This window comes from Physella acuta, unplaced genomic scaffold (assembly GCF_028476545.2).
Source record: "Physella acuta isolate Inbredline_101_S28 unplaced genomic scaffold, ASM2847654v3 ptg001058l, whole genome shotgun sequence".
NCBI lineage: Eukaryota > Metazoa > Mollusca > Gastropoda > Physidae > Physella > Physella acuta.
In genome coordinates, this window is record NW_026732575.1 from 1,424,091 (window position 1) to 1,440,464 (window position 16,374).

Below are 16,374 nucleotides of genomic sequence, written 5' to 3' on the forward strand. Positions count from 1 at the left end.
TGATTTCGTGAGGCGTCTATATGTACGATAATTGTAAGCATAATTGATTAGTCCCGTAACTTAATAAAGATCGAAAGAAAAAAAAATCCATATGCATCTTGTCGATTTAATTGTCAACTGTATCGTTGAGATGTGTATATTTACTGCCATTGGTAATGGTATCCTCACATGGTAGTAATTTCCTCACAGGGTAGGGGTATCCTCACATGGTAGTGTTATTCTCACATGGTCTTTGTATCCTCAAATGTTAGTAAAAAGTAAAAAAGTTTCCCTTTCAAACCTGACGGTCTATGGGGCAAGTGAAGTAGAGTTCACTTGTTTCTGTGACCTCGGCATATGAAGAGATAGTGTGGTCAGCACTATGCCCAGCCGCCTTTACTTTCCCTAACGTGAGTTAGGTACCCATCAGAGTTGGGTGGACTCAGGGACGTTCTACTGACTTGAACCCGGATTCGAACTCGAGACTTACGGGTTAGTAGTCCAGCTCTCTACCACCTCTGACATATCCAACTCATAAAAAGAAGCACACTCTGACTGCAGGTTCATTACAACACTTTATTTCTTCATGAATAATCACTGTTCAAGGAATAGCGAGAAAGTCAATAGATCTGCAATGTCACAAGTCTACACACTGTATCCCCCCCCCCCCCCCCCACAGTATCTCACAAATTGTCTTTTTAAGTTTGAGCTAAAGCAATCATTATTTTAAACTGTAGACAGAAAAAACCCACATTATTTTAAGGTTTAAGACCAAAAAATCTACGCAAGGTTACTAATTACCATCACAGTGGTCACAATGGAACCACTAGAGAAACTAACAACTCATCAAATAGTATGTACATAATATCCTCAGCAATTATAATACAGCTATGGTCTAACCTTGTTGGTCGCAGTATGTTTAGCTCTACAGGCATACTTGTTGAGATCAATTTTACCTCCACTTGTTCGAATGTTGTCATATTAGCCTCAGCCACATTATAATTATATAGGCAGTGCTTTTTTTTTTGTGACGGTACGTACCGGTACCGCACCTTTTTCAATTTGGGGAGAAATAATTACTTTCCTTGTATTTTAACGTTAATTTGTTAATTGTGAATTTAGTATCTTTGCAGTTGTGTATAAGCTTGAGTAAAGGTGAGAACTGGTAGTTAAAAGTTAGGCAACCTATTTTGTTTTTACAAATAAAAAGCAATGTATGTAGGTATCTATTTGCCCCAAGTGCACCTTTTCAATGACATAATTATGTACAGACCCACATAGAAAGAAACTTAGCCAGCTCTAAGCTTAAGGCTACTGCAGCCTGTGGCTATCGGTTACTAGATAAAATGTATATTATAAGCTAAATATCTTGGGTAAAATAATAATATATTTCTACATTAAATATATTCATCCTATTAAAAGCAATGCCAATATATACAGCAAAAATGCAGATTAGAATGTAAACCAGTATTATACTGTTATGCAATTTAGAAAAGAAGATAGAAAACTTAACTTTATAAATTTCAATAACAGACATTTAAAGTAATCTAGTACACTAAGCAAACCTAAACTTATTTTTTTAGGACATCGCTTAATAATTATTTCCATCACAAATTAATGACATACATTTAAAAAAAACAACACATGATTATTAAGAAAAGGCTATTTTGAACTAATAATTTATAAAACTGCAATTCTAAACTATTTAAAGAAATGATAACAATTTATTTGGTAGGCGAATCAATTACATCTTCTTTGGTTGGTCCTTGTTGAATACAGTTACAGTTTCCACACTTTTGTTCTGCCTTCTGTTGGCAATAAGAGAGTGATGTATGTTTAATATTTGCTTTAATATGTTTTTAATATAAAAGTGGATACCTAGCACAACTTACACATATTAGATAAAAAATAAGCCTAGAGATATTATTTTATACATAATGAAAATGGATTGAGTCTAAACATCAGTTCCTATTATCATATTTCAATAATTAGTATGCAAAATTGCATGTGATGTTGAATAGCTTGTCCATTTTAGTGAAATTATTGAAAATGTTATCTTCTATTGATATCACCATCTTTTCTCATTCATGCACAAGACAGATGAAGTAGAGTTAATCTGTTTCATTGGCCTCAGCATAAAAGCATTATCCTCAGCCACCTTTGCTTTCTTAAAGTAAGTCAGGTACTAATCAGAGCTGGGCGAACTCAGGGCGTCTCACAGACTAAAGCCTGGGACCTGTACTTGAGACTTTCGGGTTAGTAGCCGTAAGCTCTACGATTCAACCACACCATCCCATTATATTAATAATACTGCAAAAGCACTTATACATAGAGAATGAATTGTAGTAGGTGTGAAATGCATTATTTAATAATAAAATTCATTAAAAGGTTATTTCCGCAAAATTAATTATAAAGTTGCCGCCAAAGATAGCAGTTTAGGAATTCTGGACTCCCAATCAACAGATCATAAATTTTTTTTTTACACCAAGCTACCAAAGGAGCAGGCTAAAAATTAGCATCCATTATAATATCAAGCAGTCACTACATGGGATTTGTCACCCTCGAAACTGGTCAGTTCTGATCCAATGCTAGTCAAGAAAAATTGGTATTGTGCGGAATGATGGACTGGTATTCAATTTCTTTGCATTGTTCTGTATTTAAAATGGATGTTTGTCCATCTACTTATGACATTGAAATAACACTTTACATCTAATATTGCAACTTTTGCTGCATTGTTTTATGAAACATTAAAATCACATTTGAGCACAGCTATTCTTATTCACTCAATCTAGAATTATCTTCAGCTGAATGTTCCTACTTATGAAATGATTTTAAACATTGCATTTAAATTTATTATTTTACTATTTTCTAGTGTTTTTGTGATATTTTTGGCTTTTTATAATATTAAAATATAATCTAAAATCATTCAACACTTGATAAATCTGTTGTAATTTTTTTTTCTTTATGGTATTGCTCAGATCTATTGAATAACTTCTTGGAAAGTGAAAACATTTATCTGAAGTTCTTACACATGAACAGCATTACAATTTTTTACAACATTTAAATCACAATCGGAATATACTACCTATTTACCAACAGTTATTAATAAAATATGACTGCATGTTAACAATGTAATTATGTTTGTATTATTTAATTATGTAATATGTACATTAACACTAACTAAATACTTACTTTCTGAAGCGTAAGACAATGGCAGCAATTAGAATCACAACAACCACTACAACTGCTGCTGACAATCCAGAAATTAAAGCAATATGATCTTCACCAACTGAAAAATATACAGAGAAAAATCCAAGAATCAAAACAGATCTGAAAATAATCAATAATAAACTGGTTCATTGAGGACATTGTTTAGAATAGCATAACATACCGTTTATTGTGATGTCATTATGTTTGCTTTGATCACTGTTAGGTACATAGCATGGGTAGACATCTTCAAATGTTACTGGTTCCATAGTGCAATGATCGCTGGAAAAAGATCCTTTGTTTGATGTTGTGCTGCCTACATAATTTTTAGACAAAAAAATTTAGGTGAAAAAAAATGAGATAAAAATTATTTATTTTAAAAAAATAATAAATTACAAGCAATTTAATCAAGTAATTTAATATATATTTTGTTAGTTGTAACAATAGTTCTATATTTTAATTTCCTTACCAACAGGACATTGTTTGCAATAGGTCATTCTTGGTTGATCCTGGAAAAATCCCTTATCACACAAAACACAAGAGCCATTTCCATTAGAATATGACCCTGCTTGACAGTCCACTAAATAATTGACATAAAAATAATAAACTTCTATCCAGCATTTCTATTTATAGTTTAAGTAAATTTTTAATATATATATAGCATACAGCTCTGCTTTTGTCTAACATTTGAAGAGACAAATTTTAGAAAGTGAATTCTCACCACAAAATCCATTATAATACCCAGCCCCTTCCTGGCATAGAACACTGGTTTGAAGTGACTCAATGTTTCCACTGGGAAAAGATCCCCCAAGGAACAAGATCAAACCATCATCTGTTTGATTTACCAGTTGGTTTAGGAGATTTTCAAAATTCATCAGTTTTTCTTTCTCTTGCTCTTTATGGGAATACACTAAAATTACTTTTTGCTTGATAACAACATAAAACATTACATGAAGCAGTTTTCAAAACTGTTGTAATTCAATAATGCAATCTTTTTATTAATAATAGTAAATTAAAATCTAAAATGGGGGGAGGGGAAGGAGGAGTAAATAAGTGCATTTTTTCACTAGCTCAAACAATTGAAACCTAAGGCAGATGAGGCTCAATTTACTGGGGAAAAAAAGTCCTTAATCAAATCCCTCCCTGCTGCCCAGGCATTGTGCTTGTATTTTTACAGCACAATTATCCCATTGTCTAGACCAAGGGTTCCCAACACTGTGCGCGCGGGCGCCATGGCGCCCGCTGAATGATTAGTATGTGCCCACCTCTCACTATTCAACAGAGACAGAATTTTATTCATAAACATTATTTTAAAATATGATTTATTTTTATTCATTTGTTACAGTTTTAAATTTTTTTTGACAGCCTAGGTTTATTAAATATGTTCGATACTTGTCCCAACTTGTCTAGCCAGACTGCACTCTTTACGTTTTGTAAATACATTTCTCTGTGTGTATGCAATTTGAAAACATTTTGAAACATTTTTGTTTATTATTTATTAATACATTGTGACTATAAGAAAATAAATTATGGGAAAATGACAAGTTATGGTAGGAGTTTGTCGATTTAAAATAGGTGGTGCCTGCCACCCTTCCGAGATTTTAGAATGTGCTCTATAGTAAAAAAAAAGGTTGGGAACCCCTGGTCTAGACTAAGAGGGTCAAATTATATTGATTTATTAATATGTATTATTTTTGAAAAACTTTTACTGTTACACTTTTGTAATATGAAAATTAAAGGAAATGTACTTAACACTATAGTATATTAGACCTTATGCACAGTTTGCTTAAGCGTAGAGAACTGTAACATTCCAATTTATTAGTTATTTTCAAATTTAAAAGCAGCAAGAAAAAATAATTACCAGGAGTGGAGTCATCATCCAAAGTCTCTGTTTCACTTTTAGTTGTCAGTGATAAATTTATAGTTAATGTCAAAGTACCTGTTAGAAAATTAGAAATTAGTTTAACTTCTTTTTTACTTTCTATCCAAATACAAAAGTAATTTTTAAATCTTAAAAGGTAGAATTTACATAAATTTAATCTAAAAATCATATTTTTTCTGTTTTAAAAACTTCATTATCTTTTTTCAGGTTATTTTTATTTTTTAAATATTATTGAATAAAATTATAAAATAAAATAAAATATATTTATAAATAGTAGCATTAAACAAAGCAGAATGATAAATACATTATTTCTGTGTATTACTAAAATGTCTTTAATCCTAAATAATTGTTATTAAATTATATATTAGGCCTATATTAAATCTTGATGAAAGAATAACTGTATATTAAAAAATGTGTTAGAAAAGTATTTGACTACCAAGTGATCTCTTTTTGCTGACAACACAGTTTGACAAAGAATTAATGTCAAAAAAACAATTATTCTCTTTTGTACATCCATTTCGCCTTAATTGATCTGAAATAAGATTCTGCATTTCTTCTATGTTTGTCTTGTTGTTGCAGTCAATATCAAATGTAGCTATGATTGCAGGCTCAACTTGTAAGGGCACATTCTTATCTAAGAAAAAAATGAGCTCATTAAATTTACACAGTTAAAAAAATTCTAACTTGAAGAAAAAATTCTATCAAATATATTTTAAATGTACAAAAATCATATAACTATTTTAGTGTGAAGTTGTGGTTAATAGTTTGAAAAAGAGAGTGTTACTTAAAATAATTAAATAGAGAAATAACCTAGAAGTTACAAACAGTGTGTGATAAAGAGTAAGGTTTTATAGAAGAATATATAATCTAGAGTGTTTATTATTCTAATAGCATTATGTAATTAGGGTTCATCCATAAATGACGTCACACTCGTAGGGGGGCGGGGGGGTCCGTTATTTTGTGATGATGTGTGATGAGGGGGAGGGGGGGGGGGGGTTCAGATGTTGGGACGTCACACTTTTGCATCATAAAAAAGCAATGTTAGAAAACGAATTTTAGACGTTATTTCGCGTTTTAGATAACTGTTTTAATAAATTGTAATAATTTAGACAAGATTTTGGAAGAATATCGATGTTTAAAAATTCAACTGCAATTTTGAGGAGGGTTGTAGGTTGAGGTGTGACGTCATTTTAGGGGGGGGTCTGGCTTTTTGTGACGACGTGTGACGGAGGGGAGGGGGGGGGAGGTAAAAATCGTCCAAAAAAGCGTGACATCATTTATGGATGACCCCTTAAATATTTTGCATAACCACCTGTACAGGCAGGGAGAAGACCAGTTGGATTATCAACAGTCTGGTGAGTCCAGGTATAGTTTGTTGCTGGCCCACACATGAAAGTGTTGTCAAACTCTACAACAGTTAAACCAGGCTCACAGACGATGCTACAGATCTGCATCTCATCACCCGTAAAATTGGTGCAGTTCAAACTCTTGTGTCCCTCTCGTAGTTCCGGCTTTTTGCATTCTAAAATATACAATGGATACAATCAAAGTTAAATCAAAGAAAATATTGTAAGAGGCTTAATAAATAATTTTTAAGGTTTATAGTTTATATATATATATATATATATATATATATATATATATATATATATATATATATATATATATATATATATATATAGTGTAATGGAATGTGATGTATAATGAGAGGAGTAAAACTTACCAGGACATGGCTTCACATTACATGTGATCTTCTCAACAGCTAGTGAACTGTCACACTGTGCCCCTCCTTTACTTGGAGGAGGATTATCACATAATCTTCTCCTGATGGAACTTCCACCTCCACAACTTGCACTGCATTGGGACCATTCTGACCAGTCGCCAAATTTACCATTCACTGTAAGAAAATATGAGAAAATAATATAAACAGTTTAACCAGAATGTTGAATAGTATAATACTTTATTATATATATAATGATGACACTATGGCTCTTGAGCTAAAACAGCTCCCAGCTGCCAAATCCAGTGGGTTTAGACCATCATCTCAATAAAAAGGTTTAAATTAAGAAAAAAGTTAATTTATTGAAACAATTTATTCAAATTTGATACAAAAAGAGAACTTCTTATTGCAAATTTAATGTTGTATTTAATTAATGCAATTTAAATGTAATTTTTATTCTTTGATAAGCCTATCAGATAAAGATAAGTATTATTTACTAATGGATATATAAATGTATTGAAAACTAAGGAAAAAGTACTTTCTTCTTAAGGAAGTCTAGCACATTTCATCATTTAAAACAATTATATCTCTCTGAGTTTTATCATTTAAATTAATTGTTTTTTGTAAAGAATGCATACAGTATTAACTGTGATTAGCAATGTATTTGGCAAAATCATCCTTGCTTGCAAACATCTGATACATGGTAATTTCTCTTGTGGAACGGAGACAACTCAAATAATATTTAAGAATGAAAAAGACTTCAAAATATGACATTATTTTGGATATTAAATAAAAAAATCAACAAAAATGCATGATGCCAATTTTCATTTTGTACATGTAAAATGATTTGAAATCGTTAACTTACCTGGACAGTCGGTTAGATTACAGGAGATGACTGTGAGATTCAGACCTTGGCAAGGCATACCACCACCAGTTGCATCATTCAAGATTGTCCGGGTCCTTATTGCTTGTTGGTCACCACAAGTACCAGAACATGGAGAGGTTACCCATTCACTCCAATGGCAATCTTAGAATTAAATAAACAATAATATTAAAATAGCAAAATCATACAAGGGTTAATATAGATATCATCATCATCTTTTCCTGTTTTTGCCCAAGACACTTGAGGCAGATGAAGTTGAGTTATCTGTTTCCATGACAAGGGGATAATGTGGTCAACACTATGTCCAATAATATATTAATTAAAAAAAATTGAAAAAAAATCAGCTTGAGGTGCTGTATTAATTAAATATGTGTATACTTTTCCATCTCTAGATACAAATATCTAAACGGAAAGCGATTCAATTTATACAATGATTTACACAAATGAAAATTCAAAAAATTTTTTATTAAAAAATAACTACACATCATAATCTAACCTTGACATGCACTCTGACACACCTCTGTTGCTATGCCAACACCTTGACACGCAGCTTGACCCAGACTGTTGCATTGTCGAGTTCTTGTCCTCTCCCCAAAACCACATGCCACTGAGCATTTTGACCAGGAACTCCAGGCACCCCAGCTTGCTATCTCTCGAGATGCTAGTTCAACCATAATAAAAACTTCATGTTTAGATGTTCATATTGATACAGATTGATTATTATACTACATTGATAAAATTTGCTAATCTCCTGAGTTAGTCATGCCAAAATAACACATAGTTTTTAGAAGCTTGACCGACCTAATTTATCATGACACAACAGCCCAAAGAATCCAGGTGCGCAGCTGCACGTATAGTTTCTATCCTCCGGTCTGTTGACACAAGTTGACCCATTGGCACACAGATTGTCAGCACAGAAATCTGTGACATTCTGGCATCTGTCACCTGACCAGGGACTGTCACACTGACATGTCAGGTTTTGGCTGCCAATGACACAGACGCCATGTTGGCCACATGGTTTACCAGAACAGAGGTCTTTATCTGGTGGAATACAAATCATGTATCATTTGTAAGCACAATTACATTTTACAAATTGCTCATTTTTATCAAGCTTTATAACATAGTTATTTATTATATAAAAATAGACCGATAGTTTGTATACTAGAGTGCAGTATAAAACAAGGTTTAAAAATTAAAGTATATTAAATCAAAGGTAAAAAAAATTAATTTTGTTTACCAACACAAGTGCTGGTTGAAATCAATGTGGGGCTGAAAGGATTTGGTGCTAGGACCTGCTTGTCAACCTGTTTGGTACATGAAAGGCTGAACTCTTTGATTTGCAATGCTGAGTAGAGAGTTGTTGTCATCTGAATACCATTTATTACAACTTCTGTAAAGGAAATGAATAGCAAGTCATTTTAGAAAATTATTTAAGTAAAAAAAGATGTATAACAAATTACTGACTAATAAATTAATCGACATAGCAATGTTTAGGAACAAATAAATCACAGATCAGAAAAAATAATGATTATTAGTCACTGGTTACTTTTAATTGATAAATGTGTTCTTTTTTAAAGATGTAATATAATCTTGTATAAGAAATTCCAGGAACTATATTTTTTTAACAAGTGATTGAGTATGGAATGTTCTGTTTTTAAGTTTTAGTGTTGGTTGGGTTGCAATCAGAAATTTAATTATGTAATGTAGCCTGTTAAGATATTATGTTTTTAAGACTCACTTGATATATCTTTAGACTTTTTGAAGTAGAGAGATTTCTTATCTAGAGATGTGAAATTCAGTCCTGAAGAGAAGTATATTTGCTGACCATTTAGATAAAGAGTCACATTTCCATTAGAATATGCAATAGCCAAATGATTCCATTTTCTGAAATAAGTATTAAGAAATACAAATGTATTTTGTACAAACTAAAGATAGAAGTAAATCATAGGCTAGTATGTAGGCTACAAATATTCAGACCTTTTTATAATAAAAAATATAAATAATCCATTATATTTATTAAAAATTTCATTTTGAACATCAAATAGCACTCATCAATCAAAAATGAAGGCAAATATCAAAGGATAACCTTAGGTTTCTGTTAAAATCAGCTGTTACTGGAGCTAAGTTGATCACAAACTGATCTAGCAAAAGTTTGGCTGTGCTGTTATTCACTACGTTAACTGATGCAACTGTTGTATCAAATATCCAAGTCATGAGAGTGAATCTTTTAGGCACTGCATCAAAGATTTGGATTACAGGCCCAGTGCTGTTTTCTGTCATCTTCACATCATAAACTATGGAGGAAAACAATGAAAATGTGAATGTGCAAATGTAACTGTTAACAAATAGATATTATGTTCTAGTTTGTTAAGGTGTTCGATAAGTTTAAAATATATCTTTATACGTTGTTTGTGTAATCCTACTTAGGATTTACATAAAACTTGTATGCTTTTTCAAGGCTTAAAAGCAGTTTCTGCTAGGTTGTACATTTAAAACAATATACACAAATCATAAAAATTGCAATAAAGATTTGTGAATTAACAATAACATATATATAGCATACTTTTCATAAATAGAGTATGTTTTGAGCAAAGTACTTGAAAACGTTATTAGCTATACAATATAATATTTTCTAAATGCAAAATTTTGAAACCTCATCCTTATTGTTTCTCACTAAAATGCAACATTTCATGAAATTGAAATCTAAAATAAATATGATATTTAAAATGAAATATAAAAACATAAAAGTTAATACTAGTTGTATGTTTCAAAGAAAAAGTTAACATTTACATTGGCAAGCAGAAGATGCATTCTGTCCAGGTAAAGTTGTTGAGGTTCCATAAGGACATTTGTTGCATGAATACTAGTTTTATATTTCAAACAAAAAATAAAATTAACATTTACATTGGCAAGCAGAAGATGCATTCTGTCCAGGTAAAGTTGTTGATGTTCCATAAGGACATTTGTTGCATTGTTTCATGCCAATATCAGACTGGTAGGTGCCGACAGGACACGGTTTGCAGGGTTTGGTGCCGTTCTGTGATACAGTCCCAGGGGTGCATAAGTCTAGAATAACAAACACAGATCACATTTGACGCAAGTGCCAGTAATAGCACATTTTATGAACCTCAGCTATACTTAAAATTTAATAAAAATAAACCAGGTTGATGAGTTGTTTTATGATTAGTAAACTATCTCATTATTTTCATGTGTTTTAATAACAGCATGTATTTACAAATCATTGCTGCAGACAGTAGCAGATAGACATTAGCAATAACATTGAGCTCAGTAAATAAACAAGCATTAGAATATTACACTTTTACGGCTAACACTAACTACCAAAAAATGCTTATGCTCTTTTAGTTTTAAACTCTGAATAAGCTTAAAATATATTTCAATATTTTACATCCAATGTTTCTAGTAAATGTATATAAAAAATTTCTAATATGTTTGCCAAATTTTAACATGTAAAATATTTATCTGAGATAGGCCTAAATGTTGGCAATCATTCAGCTTAATAATCGGTAACCTTTTTGCCTGATAAAAATTTATTCTTCATTGAAACAATGGGAGTTCAAAAGCGGTTTTCTCAATTTATAAATTTATGATCAAAATTTACAAATACCTTAAAGTGAATACAACAAGAAGGTGACATATCTAAAGTTTTGTTTAAAATTAAAGTTGAAGTTTTAAATCAAGTAGATAAACAAGTCAAATAAAAAAAAATATTTACCCAAGCATTGGCTGGGAGAGTTAGAACTTTTGTCTTTTGTAGTTTTACCAACAGGACAAGGGATGCAGGAGAAAGCAACATCTTTGTCCTGATAGGTCCCCACAGGACAAGACAAACAGGACTCTGTTTCATTGTTGAACATATAGCCTGCTCCACATCCAGCTGAAAAATATTGGTTGAGTATTTTTTTTAAAAACAACAGAAAATATATATTGGATTAGATTTGATATTTAATCATATGAAATACTAATACAATATTTGTTATTTTTTTGACTAACTAATTATTGTGAAAAAAACAAATGAAAATATATTAAACTTTAGGATTAGTTGTTTTTAAACATCAAGTAAGTCTTTTACAAAATAAAATAAATGAATAAGACATACTCATTTTTAAAATTGCTTATGTAGAACCTACAGATTCAAGTGTCAAATAAACCAAATTTGCATTATATATATGCCTACTTCTAAATTATGATTCTTTATTATGATGTTTTATAACTTGATAATTTAATTTATTTAGAAAAAAACCCATAGGACTTGATGTCTATGTAGCAAATGAATTAAATTTCTTCTGTTTCTTTCACTAAATCATATGCAGGTTGTCATTATTATGTCTAGCATTTATAGTTAAATAACTATGTGAATGTAAAAACCAAAATACATATGGTTTATCCACTTACCACATGCCATTGTCCTCTGCACCATTTTCATTCCTGGATCACACTTAAGTCCAACTTGACCATAGTCAAACATGTCAAAAGTGCCGATACTTGGTACATTCAGGAGACCTGCATCCGCTTTGGCTTGAATCTTGTCATTGATGCCCATCACAATCTTGTCGTAGTACTGGAAAGTTGACTCAGGGCTGCCCTTATCTCGATACTCTCCGATATTGATGATTACAGAAATCTATGCAACAAAAGTACTTTCGTTACGAAAATGTAACCGTTGCTCAAAAGCTAAATGTTTAATGCTAACTGTGAATATTTAACTAAATAATTTATTATAAGGGGTCACACTTTAAAAGCATCCTTCAAGCATATGGGGACCGTAGGTTTCGTAAATGTGGAAGCACACCATTTATGTCATTGTATTTGAGTTTCATTACTTAAGTTTGCATAATTAAAGTTTTTCTAGTGAGTTCATATGTTTCTTGACCTCGGCATATGAAGGGATGGTGTATATTAAGTGGTTTTTAAAAGCACTGGTAAAATTAATAACTTCGGAAAAATAAAATCTCACAGCCAAGCTCCCATTTCAGACTTAAAGATCCATAGGGCAGATGAAGTAGAGTTCATGTTTCTTGACCCCAGCATTTGAAGGGATGGTGTGGTCAGCGCTATGCTAAAGTCCGAACCGGGATCCGAACTCGTGACTTTCTCGTTAGCAAACCCAAAGCAGGGTTATCATGGACGTGTGTGTGTGTGGCCTAGCGATAGTCTCGAGTTCGAATCCGGGTACAAGTTAGTGGATCGTCCCTGAGTCCACCTAACTCGGATGGGTACCTAACTCATGTTAGGGAAAAAGGCGGCTGGGCATAGCTTTTATATGCCGAGGTCAAGAAAAATATGAACTCCACTTCATTATAATACCTGGCAACATAGAAATCCACAATTTTGAACAGACTTAATATAGTCTTTAGGAAAAATAGTGAAACAACATTTGATCTTTTAGGGGGTGTACTTGTTTCACAATGCTAGATTGTAAAACCCGCTTCAGAATGTAACGACAAAAAACATTGGGTAGTAAACTATTATTGATTAGGATAGAGATTGCAGGGAAGAAAACGATATACAAACATTCAAAATGTAAATTTGTCTAGTTATCAAAAAACTTGAAAATATTTTTTTTTAAACAATCAGAGTTATCTATAAAGCTACAAAAGATAAGGAAAGTATCTATATATATAATTCTCTTCTTCGAGCCGTTAGAAAACAAGCTGCAACCTCGCCTTACAGTCCCCTCTCTTCCTCTATATCAATATCACAACCACCCCCACCCCGCCCCCACATTGTCTGGTGAGTTGTGTTCACTCTGTTTACATTTTACAATCACAGAGACGGGTTTGGTGACGGCTATTAGGGGCAGATAATTTAGTTTGAAACGATTTTAAACTTAGAGGAGGTAACTTAGAGGAGGCTGCTTTCACGTGGGGGGGGGGGGGTAGTGTTTTTAAGCAAATATTTTCAATGGCAGCATTGGTACTGTCGAATTCACAAATTAAAAATTACTGAAAAGTAGAAAAAAAAACAACTAAAATAGCGGCGTATGATACGCAGCGGGTCGGCTCGTTTAAACTATTTTAACAATTAAATGTTTTATTTACCTGGTATTCATGCGCTGTAGACTGAGTGTCCCTCCTCTTCCTACGCGAAAAAGTGCCACAGGAAACGTCGACACTGTCGATAGTGCAAGTCGAGTCCTCTGAACAGAGATCACTAAATATAGACAGAGCTACGGCCTGGACAAACTTCTGCTTGATGTCAATGCTGTCATTGCTGCAACTTCCGGTGTAGTAGTAAAATTGTAGTTCAGTGGTTACAGCTTTCACTTTTCCCTTTTCTAGACAATATGAATCATCAATTACATTTTTTAAAGTAAATTTTCTATTTTGCTTTCAGACATAAAGATACATAAGGCAGATGAAGTAGAGTTCGTTTGTTTTTTTACCTCAGCATATAATTTACATTTCCAACAAGTTTGAAAATGGTGTATATATCTTTTATTATGGAACGGCGTGGCCTAGCTGTTGGGAGCTAGACAGCCAAACCGAAAGTCTCGAGTTGGAATCCAGGTTCAAATCAGTAGAAAGTCCCTGTCCACCCAGCTCTGATGGGTATTAACTGACGTTTGGAAAAACAAAGGTGGATGACATGCGCTGACCACATTATCCCTTCATATGCCGAGGTCTCTGAAACAGATGAACTCTACTTCATGTACCCCATGTGTCTTGCACAAGAACGAGAAAAAAAATGATAATCTATCTTTTATTATAACAACTTACTGACACAGCCTTGCAATGTAACATTGGGTAGCCAAGTCCCTATTCGTTTAATACAAGTCAGCTGGAAAGGTGCTTGGTAGGGATACGTGTATTGTTCATTGCACATGACGTTGCATACATCGGTGGCACCGCTGATCGAAATACAAGCCAAAGCGCCGTTGATGGGTGGTTTTAGTTTTCTGCATGATTTAGCTGCAAGAAAAGATTGAACTTAAAAATCACTTGATGGAAACTAAATAATGTAGTAAATGTAATCAAATCCATCTTCAAACACATTCTTAATCACACACGCCTACGCATAGAAAAAACACTTCAACACGCACTCCCAGAAGAATAACAATGACATAAGCGAACATGCACACTTATACACTGAAATATATTTAAAATATATTTAAAAAAAACGTTGAAAATGTGTGTAAAAATTATTACGATTGCAATATGGGTACGCGTTCCCTTCTATTTTCCAGTCTAACTCCATGGACTTGTTAATTTTATCACATGTCACTCTGTTTGACCCTGTCAGGGGATCCCCGCTTGAGCAGTTCATCGAACAGGAGGCGCCGTAGACAAATTGATCCGGGCAGTCATAAACGATCACATTTTTTCCTGATGTGTCCAGATTAGGGGCATCACACGAGATAGCTGTTGTAATTTTAAAAAGTAGCGTAACAGTTCCAGTGCATCTTTAGCATTTTAAATCTAATAATTAATTTATCGTTTAAGAGATCATAGCTTAGATTTTCGAATACACTAATCACTGTATTACTTTGTGTATCTTTAGCATTTTAGGTCTAATAATTGATTTATCATTTAAGAAATCGCAGCTTAGATTTTAGAATAAACTCTTCACTATTTTACTTTGTGTATCTTTAGCATTTTAAATGTAATAATTAATTTATCGTGTAAGAAATCGTAGCTTAGATTTTAGAATAAACTCATCATTATTTTACTTTGTGCATCTTTAGCTTTTAAATCTAATAATTAATTTATGGTTTAAGAGATCGTAGTTTAGATTTTCGAATACACTCATCACTATGTTACTTTGTATCTAAATCCTATATTATAATTAGAATGTCCCTACATTTAACCGTTATGTAGAACGAGCAGTTGGCTTGGTTTCCTGTTGAATCGGTTGCCGAAACAACCACCTGGTTGGCCCCGAGTTGGAAATCTGATCCGGAGATCGGGTTGGAGTGAATGACAACCCCCTCTCCAGAGTTGTCCACAGCTTCGGGTAAAGTGTAATTCACATAGTTGGGTTGGTGGACAGCCGTGGCGATAACTTCAAAGTCTTTTGGACAACCGTTCGGAAACTTCGGTGCTTCGATATCTGGGGGTAGAAGAACATTGAAATTCGCAACAAGATTTCCTATTTTATTTTAAACGCATAGTTTCCTCAAGGTTGTGGTGTTGAAATAATTTAATCCCTTACAACATAAGCATATGCTACTTAATTATGGTTATGAGAAGTTGCATTTACCTAAACACGAACCAGAGACAGACCACTGCTGGTCACTTTTGCAGACAATCGTTATGGGAGTGAACCGTTTAAAACCAGGGTTGCAGGTTAAGGTGCAGACGTCTTTGTATCTTAATCCAGTTAGACAAGAATAATTTCCTTGCGACACGTAATGTGGGGCACCACATTCTCTCGCTGTTAATCAGAACATACATTGAAAGAGAACTTATTTAACACAAACTTTTATTTTAATAAAATAATTTCTTTTAACGCTATAGGCCTATTAAGTGAGATTTCAAGACATATACTGATATGGCGAAAATGTTAATAATAATGGGCTCAAATTTGCTTGGTGTAGAAGAAAATAGGACTATTAAATGTGGCATTTAATTTTTTAAATAATAAAATGTGAATTTAATTGAAATCTTTTAAATCAAGACTAAACAGAAAACATATTTAAAAATATAAAGCAGATCACCAGATGGCCTACCCAACCATGACAGAATG

The 16,374-nt window shown here is 32.8% G+C and overlaps 2 protein-coding genes across 2 annotated transcripts; both read right to left on the bottom strand.

Moving 5' to 3' along the window:
* Window positions 1-1,184: 1,184 nt before the first annotated feature.
* LOC131955187 (thyroglobulin-like) lies at window positions 1,185-6,579 on the bottom strand. The gene is made up of 8 exons (XM_059319206.1): window positions 6,381-6,579; window positions 5,505-5,702; window positions 5,048-5,125; window positions 3,908-4,081; window positions 3,656-3,766; window positions 3,371-3,502; window positions 3,172-3,268; window positions 1,185-1,787 (listed from the first exon to the last, which is right to left on the bottom strand). Exons 1-8 carry the CDS (start codon window positions 6,520-6,522, stop codon window positions 1,724-1,726), a joined length of 996 nt encoding a protein of 331 aa, XP_059175189.1. The 5' UTR covers window positions 6,523-6,579; the 3' UTR covers window positions 1,185-1,723.
* LOC131955226 (sushi, von Willebrand factor type A, EGF and pentraxin domain-containing protein 1-like) lies at window positions 6,549-12,286 on the bottom strand. The gene is made up of 11 exons (XM_059319248.1): window positions 12,085-12,286; window positions 11,405-11,566; window positions 10,576-10,737; window positions 9,758-9,965; window positions 9,410-9,555; window positions 8,909-9,061; window positions 8,473-8,712; window positions 8,168-8,332; window positions 7,654-7,815; window positions 6,808-6,965; window positions 6,549-6,590 (listed from the first exon to the last, which is right to left on the bottom strand). The coding sequence occupies exons 1-11, from the start codon at window positions 12,230-12,232 to the stop codon at window positions 6,549-6,551; spliced, it is 1,746 nt and encodes a 581-aa protein (XP_059175231.1). The 5' UTR covers window positions 12,233-12,286.
* Between the last annotated feature and the right edge of the window lie 4,088 nt (window positions 12,287-16,374).

Bases quoted from the DNA above. Each gene is read 5' to 3' on its own strand.
- LOC131955226 (XM_059319248.1), bottom strand. From the start codon at position 12,232: ATGGGCATCAATGACAAGATTCAAGCCAAAGCGGATGCAGGTCTCCTG. The intron at 9,062-9,409 runs GTGAGTCTTAAA...TTTCCTTTACAG, and splicing joins AAAGTCTAAAGATATATCAA to AAGTTGTAATAAATGGTATT. The intron at 8,333-8,472 runs GTCGGTCAAGCT...TGGTTGAACTAG, and splicing joins GTTGTGTCATGATAAATTAG to CATCTCGAGAGATAGCAAGC.
- LOC131955187 (XM_059319206.1), bottom strand. From the start codon at position 6,522: ATGCAGATCTGTAGCATCGTCTGTGAGCCTGGTTTAACTGTTGTAGAG. The intron at 5,126-5,504 runs GTAGTCAAATAC...ATTTTCTAACAG, and splicing joins CAGCAAAAAGAGATCACTTG to GTACTTTGACATTAACTATA. The intron at 3,503-3,655 runs GTAAGGAAATTA...AAAATTATGTAG, and splicing joins TTGCAAACAATGTCCTGTTG to GCAGCACAACATCAAACAAA.